General features: G+C 52.2%; 1 protein-coding gene across 2 annotated transcripts in view; it reads right to left on the bottom strand.

Annotated features, from left to right (window-relative positions):
• Positions 1–12,957, bottom strand: part of PLPP1 (phospholipid phosphatase 1) — a 39,776-nt gene that overhangs the window by 14,163 nt on the left and 12,656 nt on the right. The window contains exon 2 of one of the 2 annotated variants that reach the window (XM_081089698.1): positions 4–158. The exons of the other annotated variant lie outside the window; for it this stretch is intronic. Within the exon in view, the coding sequence (XP_080945824.1) occupies positions 4–158 (155 nt within the window). The remainder of the gene's footprint in view (positions 1–3; positions 159–12,957) is intronic. 2 annotated transcript variants of the gene reach the window in all.

Raw genomic sequence — 12,957 nt, 5'->3', positions numbered from 1 at the left:
TACAGAGGAAATGGGTAACCCAAGCCCCAGTACGGTGAGCATGGTGCTGGTGACGGTACTGTCATGGTACGGGTACCGGATGCTGTTGTCTTTACAGAAAAAGCCTCTCTGAAATGGGTCTATGTGGCCCAAATTTAGAGCAGCCATGGGCATGGAAGCTGTTGGGAAGGGAAAAAGACACACATGGTTACATTCAATTCACTTCATTAGGAGGCCAAGTCTACTGCATGGGGTGCACATCTTAAGCATGTTCTGCCCTTTCCGAAAAGGAACCCGTGCTCCACCGCCCCAGAGTGCAGCGGGCAGCAGGCAGGCCACTCGCCCCGCCCGCCCCACCGAGTACCGGCCTGCTCCTGCACCGCCCGGGTCACCAACACGGAACCGGGAAGGGAGCCGGCTGGCCGGGGAAGGCACAGCGGAGAAAACGCACGGTTCTGCATTTACATCTCATACCTAACTCGTTTTTTATTGAATTGCTTCATATCTTAAATATATTCAAGAAAAAAAGGAAACTCAGTAATAACATTTAATAATCATAATTATCAAAACAGCCAAATGTGGTTCAGGAGGAGCAAGGTATAGAATTTTGTTTCACATTAAAATTTAAAATATGGTTAGAAAACAAAAGAAACCATAAGTATATTTGATAATAAAAACAGAAAGAAACAAGCCCTTTATATTCCAAAGACAAATTAAAAGTGGTTTTTACTAAGCCCTGGCAAGCCTCCAAAATCACTATGACAAGCCAGACAGGAATGATGTTCATCTGAGATTTTTCACCCAAATAAAGTGAAAGACCAAAGAGAAATGCACTTCAATGAGTAGCTCCTGCGTCCACCCCACGCGCCGTGCTGCTAGGCTGTGCTGTGTGCACCTGGACGTTCACGTCTCTGCTCACTCACACTCGCCTCTCGGCTAGGCCTTCTAGGGGGCGAGTTAGTGTAGCAGCTGCCGGGCGGGGCCCGCACTGCACAGACACAGAATGCACGCCAGGAGCGTTCAACGTGACACCAAGATACATGTGGGGGAGGGGCCGATGAGATTGTTCCGTATCTTGACTTGATGGTAAGTCCACAACTCTAAGCATTTGTCAGACTCGAAGAACTGTACAACCAAAACCTCAGTCTTACTGTCTGTAAAGTTTAAAGGAGATACCATAAAAGACAAAACAGGTCGAACTTCTACAATGGTTTAAAAGGCCCTACAGCAGCGGTTCTCAACCTGTGGGTCGCGACCCCTTTGGGGGTCAAACGACCCTTTCACAGGGGTCGCCTAAGACCATTGGAAAACACATCTATAATTACATGTTGTTTTGTGATTAATCACTATGCTTTAATTATGTTCAATTTGTAACAATGAAAATACATCCTGCATATCAGATATTTACATGACGATTCATCACAGTAGCAACATGACAGTGATGAAGTAGCCACGGAAATAACTTTACGGTTGGGGTCCCCACCACATGAGGAACTGTATTGAAGGGCCGCGGCGTCAGGAAGGTTGAGAACCGCTGCCCCAAGGGAACGCAGATGTCAGCCGGAGCTGGAGCAGCGAGGAAAAAAGAAAAGGCCAACAGAACAGAAACGGCAGGTGAGCGGGCAGCAGGAGCGGCCGGGCAGAGGCCAGCCGGGCACACGCACACGAGCGCAGGGGCCGCTGTCCAGCCAGCACGCACTGCGCTCACACCGGCCGGGCAGGAGCGACAGGAACTAACCAGCCCTCCCTCACCCTGGAATAGGGACTAGGACCCCCCCCCCCCCCGCCCCAGTTGTCACATCCGTCACGGCGAGGCGCAGAGCTGCGAACCCTGTGGGACCGGGAAGCAGTGCAGCTCAGGACCAGGCAGAACTGGGATGAGCGACAGGACGGCGGGGAGACCGTCCTTCCGAGGGGCTCGCTCGGTACAAAGACAGGTACCGGCCACAATAAAGAGCAAAGCTGACGGAACACCGTCTGTGCCGATGACTGAATCCTGCAATTCTGTCTGTGAATGGGAGAAAGCGGGCTGCAGATCTGCCTTGACAAAAGGAACGCTTGTCCTGTAGGAAGGCAGTGTCACTGTCCTGCTTAGGGTCGCCACAGGGTGAATACGGGGCGCTGTAGCGCAGCCCTAAAATAACGCAGCGATTCAGCGACGAGCGACGTGCCGCCTGAAAACAGAAAGGGCGCCTGGAGAGCACTCGGAACAGAGAAGCGACAGCCCGCTGACGGCACTGCGGAGGCAGGCGGGGGCACCCGGGTCTGGAGACTGGGGGTGTGAAGTTGGGGGGGGCTGGTTCATAGTGGAAGAAAATAGTTTAGTGTGAAGAATACTGACTTTGGGGTGACCTGGCACCTTCTTAGACGCTCAGCCTCATCTCTCCTCCTCCCTCACCCCAAGCCCTCGAGGCCCAATCACACCGAACCATGTGCTGCTGCCTGAACATAAAGTTTTCAAAACCAAGGTGCCACCTGGGCGGCGCGGCTGACCACTGACCTATGACCCAAGAGGTCACGGTCCAATTCCCGGTCAGGGCACATGCCGGGTTGTGTGGGGTGTGCTGGGGGTTCTCTCTCATCATTGGTGTTTCTCCCTCCCTCCCTCCCTCCCTCTCCCTTCCTCTCTGAAAGCAATACAAATATATTCTTTAAAAAACCATAGGTGCCGTAATAGATAGGACTAGAGGGAGGCCCGATGCATGAAATTTGTGCAAGGGGCTCAGCCCGCACAGCCCCAGCTTCGTCCGGAAGGGCGTCCGGTCTAATTACCATATTACGCTTTTATTAAAGATGGGGCAAAAGTAGGTTTACAGTTGTGAGTACGTGAAACACAGAGTTTATTCTTGTATTATTATTACTAATGAGTGTATTATTTCCCATGCAAACAGCTGTAAACCTACTTTTGCCCGCCCTGTGTGTTCTGGTAAGACACCTGCCCTCTTGGTTCCCTTGGAGTCCAGCGCTCTCCATGTACACCTGCCTCCTCCGCCCACAGAACCTGTCCACATGCCGGTGACACTGCATCTTCAAGCCCCTTTGCACTGTCAGCAACTTAAGGGCAAAGACGATCTCTGTGTCCTGTGTGCCAGGCACACAGCTGGCTATGAAAATTCTGAATGGCTAAATATATGAAATTCAGGATAAAGATCAGAAGTAGACAGAGATATGCAAATTGCTGGCTTTAGAAGTGGTAACTTAAGCCAGAAAATGAAACAGTTCTCAGAGAAAGCAAAGCCTGAAGTCAGGGCTGACAGAAGAAAAGCAACCAGCTTCCGGGGGGAGCGGGCCTAAGCCAGCAGTCGGACAGCCTTAGTGCTGCTGCGAAGGCGGAGAGGGTCCCGCCACTGCCACTGCACTCACCAGCGTGAGCTCAGCTTCTGGCTGAACGGTAGCTCCTGCGTTGAACATCTGCCCCCTGGTGGCCAGTGCGCATCACAGGGACTGGTCGTCCGCCCTTGGGTCGATTTGCATATTAGCCTTTTATTATATAGGATCCATGTGCACCTCATGAACTGAACCTGCCTCCCCAAAATTCTTACGTTGGAGTTCCAACCACCAATTTTACGGTATTTGGAGATAGGGCTTTTAGGAGGTAATTAAGGTTAAATAAGGTCATAAAGGTAGGGTCCTGAGGAAAAGGGAGAGGAAGAGGAAGAGGGAGAGGGAGAGGGAGAGGGAGATGTCTCTTTCCAAATGCACGCACCCAGGAAAGGCCATGTGAGGACACAGAGGTGGGTCTGCCAGCCAGGAGGAGAGCCCACACACGCCTCACGCACAGGCGTGTCCACCCGCTAGAGTACACACACCTCTACTCTAGGAAAAGGGAATGTTCTCTCCTTACTCTAGAGATTACGTTCAATGCCATTTTTTAGGGTATAATAGAGAACTCTGTGTCAAAGTTAATGTCATAGGAAGATTTTCTCCAAATAAACCCTTTCATGTTCTCTCCTTAATATAGACAGGATACAGAAACTCTTTTTGACCCTACTAATTCTAGAGTATTTTTCTCTCTCTTTTTTAAAAAATATATTTTATTGATTTTTTACAGAGAGGAAGGGAGAGGGATAGAGAGTTAGAAACATAGATGAGCGAGAAACATCAATCAGCTGCCTCCTGCACGCCCCCCACTGGGGATGTGCCGCAACCAAGGTACATGCCCTTGACCGGAATCGAACCTGGGACCCTTAAGTCCGCAGGCTGACGCTCTATCCACTGAGCCAAACCGATCAGGGCTAGAGTATTTTTCTCTTAATTAACATCCCTTCTTCAGAGAAGTCACGTTCACTGCGCACGTTTGATAGCCGTCTGTCCACCCTCAGTGCCCCTTTTTCTAAGATACACAGAGGAAGACGCCGCCCACACCTGGTATGTGTTTCCTATATTCTCCTCCAAGTACGTGGTCACTGAAATCTCTCCCGTTTTATATGGAGTACATACTTGCTTAAAAATATGCTGCTACATTTCAGTGGAATGAATCTAAAATGCACTTTAAAGAGAGAGAAAGACTGAGGTAAACTGTGAGCTGCTAATATGCAGAAGCAAAAGTAAAGAAAAACAAGTGCGAAGTTTGCTTTCTGAAGGAGTGACAGAGAATTCCGGATATCGTTAAAGTGATGACTGACTTCAGTATCCACCGCCTTCCTCCATCTCCTCGAACGATCTCCTATCAGACATCAAAGTACACGTCACGCTGAGCCACGGGAGATTCACGTGTCCGGCTCTGGACAAGCCCCCTCCTCCTCAGCAGACATTCCTTCCCGATTCCACGGCAAGAGGACGCAGGGCAGGAAGGAGTGAGGGGACCTCAGCAGCGTGTCGCTGAGGAGGGTGTCGCTGAGGAGGCGCTGGAGCTGCAGGAGACCCCGCAGGCGGAGCGAAGCTGATGGATCAGGCTCCGGAGCAGGCCAGCCCCAGGGCGCGGGCCCAGAGCCCAGGGGGGAGCTGGAGGCCCACACAGCACTGCCCAGTGCTCAGCGCGGCCCCCACCCAGGCAGCTGGCGGGGCGGGGCGGGCCGTGGCGAGGCGCCGAGGGAAGCCCAGCTGGGCCGGGGCAGGTGGCAGCTGAGGACCATCGGGGAGTATTTGCTGAGACACGAACACGTGAGCACACAGGGTGCAGGAGCCTCGGAGGCACATACACCAGCAACTCAGGTCCCGAAAGGCTGTCAGTGGCTTTTCTCTCCAAAAGACTCAGGTTACAACAAACCAAGAAAAAGAGGTCAACGCTATGGAGCCCAAGCACAGGCTCGGGAAGCACGTCTAACTCTGTGCCAACAAGCACTGCGCAAGCTCCCCGGGGAGCACCCCTCACATGGCAACTGCTCACAGGCCTGCCCGACAGCCCGTCCCCACGCACTCGCACAGCCCAGCGCCCACGAGCACTGCTCTCCCCCTTCTCTCGGAGAAAAGGCGGCGGAGCCCCACTCAGATTTCCACGTGAGGCGACAGCGTAAAGCAGGGACCTTCAGATGGGACTTCAACACACGATCCTCTGCAGGCCCATCTCCAGCCGCTTCTCTGGAGCCACTAGACACCGTCAGAGCCACAAAGCAGCCACTGCACTCCCTAGTCCGTGGCAGTGCCCATTCCACCCCTTCAGGTCAGCGGAGGCCGAGCTCCAGGCCCGGGTACGGCATTCTCACCCACTGTGCGCTCTCACCCACTGTGCGCTCTCACCCACTGTGCGCTCTCACCCACTGTGCGCTCTCACCCACTGTGCCCTCTCACCCACTGTGCGCTCTCACCCACTGTGCGCTCTCACCCACTGTGCCCTCTCACCCACTGTGCCCTCTCACCCACTGTGCGCTCTCACCCACTGTGCCCTCTCACCCACTGTGCCCTCTCACCCACTGTGCGCTCTCACCCACTGTGCGCTCTCACCCACTGTGCGCTCTCACCCACTGTGTCCGCCGTGCACTGTGCTGCCGTGCTCGGCACAGACCACGAATCACAATGGGCCCTATTCCCCAGCAGGAAGCACCTAAAATCATCAGGCCGCCCAGCTTACGAGACTCTTAAACAGCAATCCTGCTGGCCCTGTAGCAGTTTATAAACCGGAATCGCAAACACACATGCGTAAGAGCAAGGTGTGCTTTACAGCGAAGATGAATGGCCGGCTGTGTGGGGACTGACTGAGCCTCAGTGTCACTGCTTCTCAGTCTGCAAGAACAATGCACACTGACAGCAGTGACACAGCACACCGCCCGGCATCTTCATTTAAAAACAGGTATTTGTCCTTCAGAATCCGGAAAAAAACTCAAAGCCTAAGCCAGTGGTTCCCAACCTTCCTAACGCCGCGACCCTTTAATATAGTTCCTTATGTTGTGGTGACCCCCAATGTCATTGTTACAAATTGAACATAATTAAAGCATCGTGATTAATCACAAAAACAATATGTAATTATATATGTGTTTTTCCGATGGTCTTAGGCGACCCCTGTGAAAGGGTCGTTCAACCCCCAAAGGGGTCGTGACCCACAGGTTGAGAACCGCTGTCCTAAGCAACAGTATTAGTATTAGAATAAGCAATACATACATAAAAATATGTTCAATATACTACTAAAGAGGCAAAATGAAAAAAAAAGAGGCAAAATGATCTGTAAAAACATTATAATTAGTATTTCATTTATATGAAAAAGTATTTGTGTTTATGTCTAAATATACATTAGAAAGCCTAGAAAAATATATAACCAACTTTCAGGTGGTTAACTTTAGAGATGGTACTTAATATAAAATGAGGTAGACAACTCACCTCCTATTGTATATATTTCCATATTTGAATGTTTTATAATACAACAAAAGATCAAGATCATTAATTTTGAATTTTAAGAACTGCTTTATCACCATGAAAATGATGGGGTGTTGTTTTTTTTGCTGTGTTTCCTGAAATTATGCTATAAGTGGCACTTATTGAAAAAGTTCTAATTTCAAAAGCATTTAATTTTTCTAAGGAAAAGTGAGAGCATTTGCTGAGTGCCCACTGTTGCCAGGTGTTGGCCGATATATTATCTCTAACAATTTCACCAAGGGGAAGACAGTCCCCCAAAATCTGGACATTTGAAAACTTAAAAATCACTAAGTCATAGGTCTAGAAAAGCTAAAATGTAAATCATAAAATAGTCTGAAATGAACATGAAAATACAAATCAAAACTTAAAGTACATAGCTAAAATACTACACATAAAAATGTAGAGCCTTAAATGTATACCTTAGAAATTCATGAAACAGTCAATAACTTATTTTTTAAAAGCTCAAGAGAGTAAAAGGAATATAGACCAGAAATGAATAAAATAGAAAACAAAGGGAACACCAGATTAACAAAACCAGGTGAGTTTTTACTGGTTAATGATCGGTCTTGTTAAGGCTTAAGAAAAAACAAAAAGGAAACACAAACACAGATTATTAAAATTGTTAAGGGCACTGACTCTGTGTCTGGGCTAATTTATCAGAAACTCAGAGACACGAAGTCTCGTGGGCGTGGACGAGGGTGGGTAAGCAGTGACAGGTTGGCAAGCAGGAAGCCGGGATTTTGACAAGAGTTCCTCTTCTCGCACATCTCCCGGCCTCCGGCCTGTCTTTTAGGAGGAGTCGAGCCCCCAGGGTCCAGCTTCCGCGTCTACAAATGAGGAAGAAGAGAGGCCTTCTCTCAGGTCCCTGCCAGCCCCTGATCCCACCAGCCCCAGCCGGTCTGCACACAGACAAACCACAGGCTTCCTTCTTGGGCCGCATGGGTGAGGGGAGCTGCCCTGTGTGACCCAGACACATCCTAACCAGGGCGCGGGCGGCTGGCCATCCTCATGTCTCCACGGTGGGCAAACCAGGGAGGAGACGGGCAACCTCAGCACAACGCACAGGGAAACGCAGCCCGGGAACTGCCGCCAGGAACTGATGTCTCCCAAAGTGGAGGGGACAGAACCCACGCCTGAGAAATCTCCTCCTTTCCAGCCACCCAGCCGGCGAATGCGGGCCGTGTCTGCGTTTTCCTCGTGTATATTTGGGTCTAACAACTGAGCCCACAGCTACTTTTGTAAAACGCGCGCCCACGAACCCTCTCATTTTCTCCTTTTAGCAGTCAAGGTTGAAAGTAAATAAAGCTTTTGGCTCTATACGACTTTGTGCTACCTGAGCAGTTTTTAGAAAGTTCCACTCATTCCAAACTTAAGGAATGTCCTTTATTTGGTGTCTAATTCAGTTCTAACAAAATACACATTTTCTCGCTTTCTCTGGAAACAGGTGTTGCGAGCTCTGCCCAGACCCACCTGGAAAGGCCTCCTGCGGACCGACCGGAGCTCTACGCTCCTCCGCCCCCGTGGGAAGGGCTGGCAGGTCCATAGGGGAGTCACTCAGGCTTTTACCAACTTGAGTGAAACGCACAGGTTTGCCAGGGGAGACCGCCCCCTGCTGGCCAGCCCTGCCCTGACGCAGGCTTCGCGTGGGCGCACAGCGGGGTGCTCAGGAGACGCAGCCGAGAGTGAAGTTACCGAGCGCAAAGGGGACGCTGCCCATGCGAGGAGACTGCGATCACTCGGTGACAGCAGCCGTGACCTTGGAAAGAAAACCAAAGTCGACCGGCCGGCTAAAGGATGAACTCCAGGAAAGGGTGGGGACACCGTAGGTGGTGCCAGGGAAAACGAAGGGCCACTTGGTGAAAATGTCACCAACAGTAGGTGCCTTTCACTGAACGCTCACCCTGCATCCTGACCGTTAATCCTCCTACAACTTTAAAAGGTAAACATGACATCGTTTTGAAGATGAAGAAACCTGCCAAAGCCACTCAGGCTGAGACTTCGGTCAAGAGGCCATGAGCCGCTGACCCCACAGGCCTGCGGACAGACGCCACCACAAGGAGCTGAGTAACGAGCACAGGCAGCAGGCATGGGGCTGCCAGGAGGCAGGGGTGCGGCAGCAGGGGAGACCAGTGCGCCCACCTTCTGGTACAAGGAGGGAGGGGAGAGCCTGCGCCACTCAAAGGAAAGTGAGGGAGGAGAAGGCACAATTGTGTTGCCTTTGTCTGTATTGCAAAGGTCCGAGAGTGGGAGGAGGTGATGGCCTGGGGGGGGGGGGCTTAGAATAAGGACGGAGGCGCTAGATCCAAGGGAGACGCAAGCACAGGGAGGCAAGGCCCCCAGAGAAGGGCCACCTGAGGTTCCCCCCTCCCCCACAGGCGGCTTCTCAGCTGTGCCGCCCGGCAGCGCCGTCAGGCCCGGGTCCTCCGTGGAAAGGCCAAGTCCAGCTGAGTGTTGGCTCCACCTTTCCCAGGTTGCACTGCCCTTGGCCCTCTGGCCCCGATGGCCCAGGAAGGCAACGGGGAAGAAAGGGCGAGAACACGTGGGCCCCGTGTCTGCACCATGTGAACACGTATGTCACTTGCATCTTCCCGGCGCGACACTGGCACACAAGCTCCGAGGCGGAGCGGAGAGCTCTGCGATGTTCACTGACAGCCAAGCACCCAAGTCAGTGCTCAAGCCAGACAGGCCCTCGGCACATACTTCACACAAAGAGCCACCTTGTAGAACAGGTATTCTCACCCCTGCTCTCAGAGGAGAGGGTGACTCAGAGACGACCAGGAGGGACAAAGCCACACGTGTAACAAAGGTGAAATCAAACATGCCCACCACCAGCACCGCCCGCACTGGCCGCTCGGAGCGGGGCTCGGCTCCGCGGCAGGTGAGGCCCGGGAGGCCCACGGGAGGGGTCAGGGGAGCAGTGGGTGGGAAGGGAAGGCTCACATGCAGACTGGCCGTCAGCCCTGACAGTCAGTGGGGCCTCCAGGATTTAAACAGGTACTTGTCTGACTCGAAGTCCTAAGTGAGCTGGAAACAGTCCGCCTGCTAAAAAGGGAGGCGGGGGATTCCCGGGGGTCCTGGAGGAGGAAAAACACCCGCCGGCAGTGGGCCACGGAGTGGGCCAGGCACTGAAGCTCGGAGCGGAGCGCAGTCGCCCCACGTGATGAGCTAAGGGACAAACAGGTGCCCCCGCTACAGCAGGGTAGGGCACGAGGAGTCACAACACGACGGGCAGCGAAGCTCCAGCAGGAAGGGTCTGACCCCCGGTAAGTGATGCGAGTGTTTCCCGGGCAAGTGAGACGTCAGCACCGGCTCTGAGCGGAAGGCCTGGAGTCTGCGAGGCAGAGGGGAGGGGCAGGGCGGGCCAGGCGGGAGGCCAGTGACAGAGGTCAATGTATACACAAGGTCCCTTCACCCCCACTATCCTGGGTTTCACCTTCCGAGGTTTCAGTTACCAGTGGTCAACCTCGGTCCAAAAATATGAAATGGAAAACTCCATGTCATCACAAGAAGGCGAGCCAGCACCATCAGACACCTGAGAGCGACCACGGCCCTATAATTCGTTAGTATGGTGTTATAACTGTCCTCTCTTACTGCTGGTTACTGTTGTTAATCTTAGGGTGCCTCACTTATAAATAAGGGAAAGGTCCGTGTGCACAGGAAAATACAGTATATATGGGGTTCGGTACTATCCGCGGTTTCAGGCACCCACTGGGGTCCCGGAAGGCACTCCCTGTGATGGGGGGGGGAGTACTGTATTTGAGAATGACTCAGAGATGGCACCCCAGGCGTCCAGGGGCAAGAGGTCAGAGCAGGGGCGCCTCAGCTTCTGGAGACACCTACCTTCTGGTCACGGGCTGCGGGCACCACCTCTGTGGCCGACATGGTTTTACTATAAAAAGACCAAGTTATCTTGCTGTTTTGTTTTGTGTTTAAGTTGGGACAAAGGGGGGAAAGACACTGAATGTAGGTGACATTTACCAAAGAAGGCTTTCACTGTGTGTGGCTTTCTGTCAACAATGACCTGCAACATCCTCCACCCTGGCGTCTCTGAGCTCATTAAGACCCTTAAAATAAGCACGTATATACTTAAAGAAACATCCAAAATGGCCACGCGGTTCTCACTGTGAGCTCAGATCTCTGCACAGAAAACAACCAGCCCATTTGTGCCCCAACAAACATAAAAACAGGGAGTCGGTCACCTGCTGCTTCCCTCCCCAGAGGCGAGAGCCCGGCCACAGCTGCTCCTCCCTCACTGGGAAGGTCACAGCCCCAAACTTTCCATGGGCTGGGCTCCGAGGGCGGGCGGAGGCTGGCGGACAGGGCGTGGGAGACAGCTGATCTGTTTTCTACTTTACTTTCTCCTCGGCCCTGATCAGGAATCTATTTTGGGCTTCTTTGGTATTTGAAGCTACAACTATAATCATTTCTCAGCCAAAACACACTCTATTTACATGAAATTGGAGTTTGGGGTGATATCGGCACATTCTGAAAGAGGCAAAAACGACAGCAAAACCGTCGGGTCACACTGATACCTGCGTGGCTGTCTCACTAGAGGTGAGCCACCCGGTCCCATGTACGTGACGCTGGAGGTGCTGCCGGGGGAGGACAGGGAGAGCTGCCTGCAGAAGAGCACGCGGGGGCCTTTCCGCTCCCTGTGTCTCCATTGTGGGGCTCCCTCCTCTGCACCCTAAGGTGCCTGAATTCAGACTGGTACCCGGCAGTGAGTTTCACTAGGTGTAGACTGTAAACCCACTCGAATGCTGGCTTCAGCTGCCACCCCACGTTCCACACTCCTGCCCCACGCCCATGCTCCACCTGCCCCACCCTACATCCTCCCCTCGCCTGCCTCGGTGCGTGCCCAGGGCGGGTCCTGGGCAGCGCTGGCTCTGCAGTCAGATGCCCTGGCCAGGTTTAGCCCTGGCACCTCCCATGCCTCCTGAGCACATGAGCAAATTACTTGCCATCTGAGCTCAGTCTCCTCTTATGGCGAAAGTGAATAAGTACTAATTACGAACCTCCCAGCACTGCCCACACTCAGAGCCCAGCAATGTGCCTGACGCAGCACCTGGCACAGGAAGAGCCCTTCATAATAAATGCTCTTCCCTGACGGTTCGTTGCCGCCCCCTTCACAGCCCCTGCGGTCTGAGTGCCCGGGGCCTGGGACACACACAGGCCTGTCCCGACATGGAGTCCTGCTGCAGTCATTTCTCTCCAGCAAACAGAGTGAGTCTGGGTCACCTGACCCCCGCCTCCAACAGAGACCAGCATGTTCCTGCCGACAGTCAATCAACTGCCTGAGAACAGACTGCCCGCTGACGTGGTCTTACTGTTAGAGAAGGAAGTGCTGGGAGAGAGGGGGGCACAGGAAGGCGAGAACGCAGTGAGATGGTCTGACAGGTGTCCCGAGAGTTTCCAGAGTTTACACAAGGATGTGGTATACTGAACAGCAGCACAGAAATGGCAAATCATCTAAACAATAAAAATGAAAGTTAAAGTGGATTATGTCAAAATACAAAGAGTATATGCAGCAATATCCCACTATTTTTTTTAAAGCATGTGTTTTTGTTGTTTTTTTAAAGTGTGAATTCATACACATGAAAAAAGCACTGGAAAGATATATAACCAAAATGTTAAAAAGGGTTTTCTCTGGGCGATGGGGAGATTAGTAGTAATATTTTATTTTCTGGGTTTTCTATTTACCAATTTATTACATGTTAATTTTACAAGGTTTGGAAATAAATAATTATTTTTAAAGAAAAAAGCTAATGGAGATCTCACTAATGATGATAGTATTCCATAGCCAATACGTAAGTACATCATGCTAAACGCACACAAGGAAACACCATGTATTTCCAAAGCCAAAGTCGTCTCTTCCACACTCTACCACGATGAGAAGCGGCTCTGGTGAAAAGGCGATTCCTCGCCTGGAAGCCTGTGAGCGGATGCCCAGGACACTCCCTCCAGCACTGACCTCCTGCACGCAGTCACCTTCGCTAAAGCAGGGGCACGAGGCCCAGGACGCACTGGGTCTGCCCCGCCAAGGCCTTCGGGGTGAGTTCGTGAGACGCGTGGCCACACAGAGGCTGATTCTTAAGCTGACCGTGCGTCTGGCCCGTGAATGGTGCTGATCAGTGGGCACCTGGTGGCCGGCAGAAACAAGGTTCCCCACCCGCGCCGAAGGCTGGCCCA

Source organism: Myotis nattereri (assembly GCF_964212035.1).
Source record: "Myotis nattereri genome assembly, chromosome: 4".
Taxonomy (NCBI): domain Eukaryota; kingdom Metazoa; phylum Chordata; class Mammalia; order Chiroptera; family Vespertilionidae; genus Myotis; species Myotis nattereri.
The sequence above is the reverse complement of the archived record's forward strand: the minus strand, read 5'-3'. Positions and strand labels throughout refer to the sequence as shown.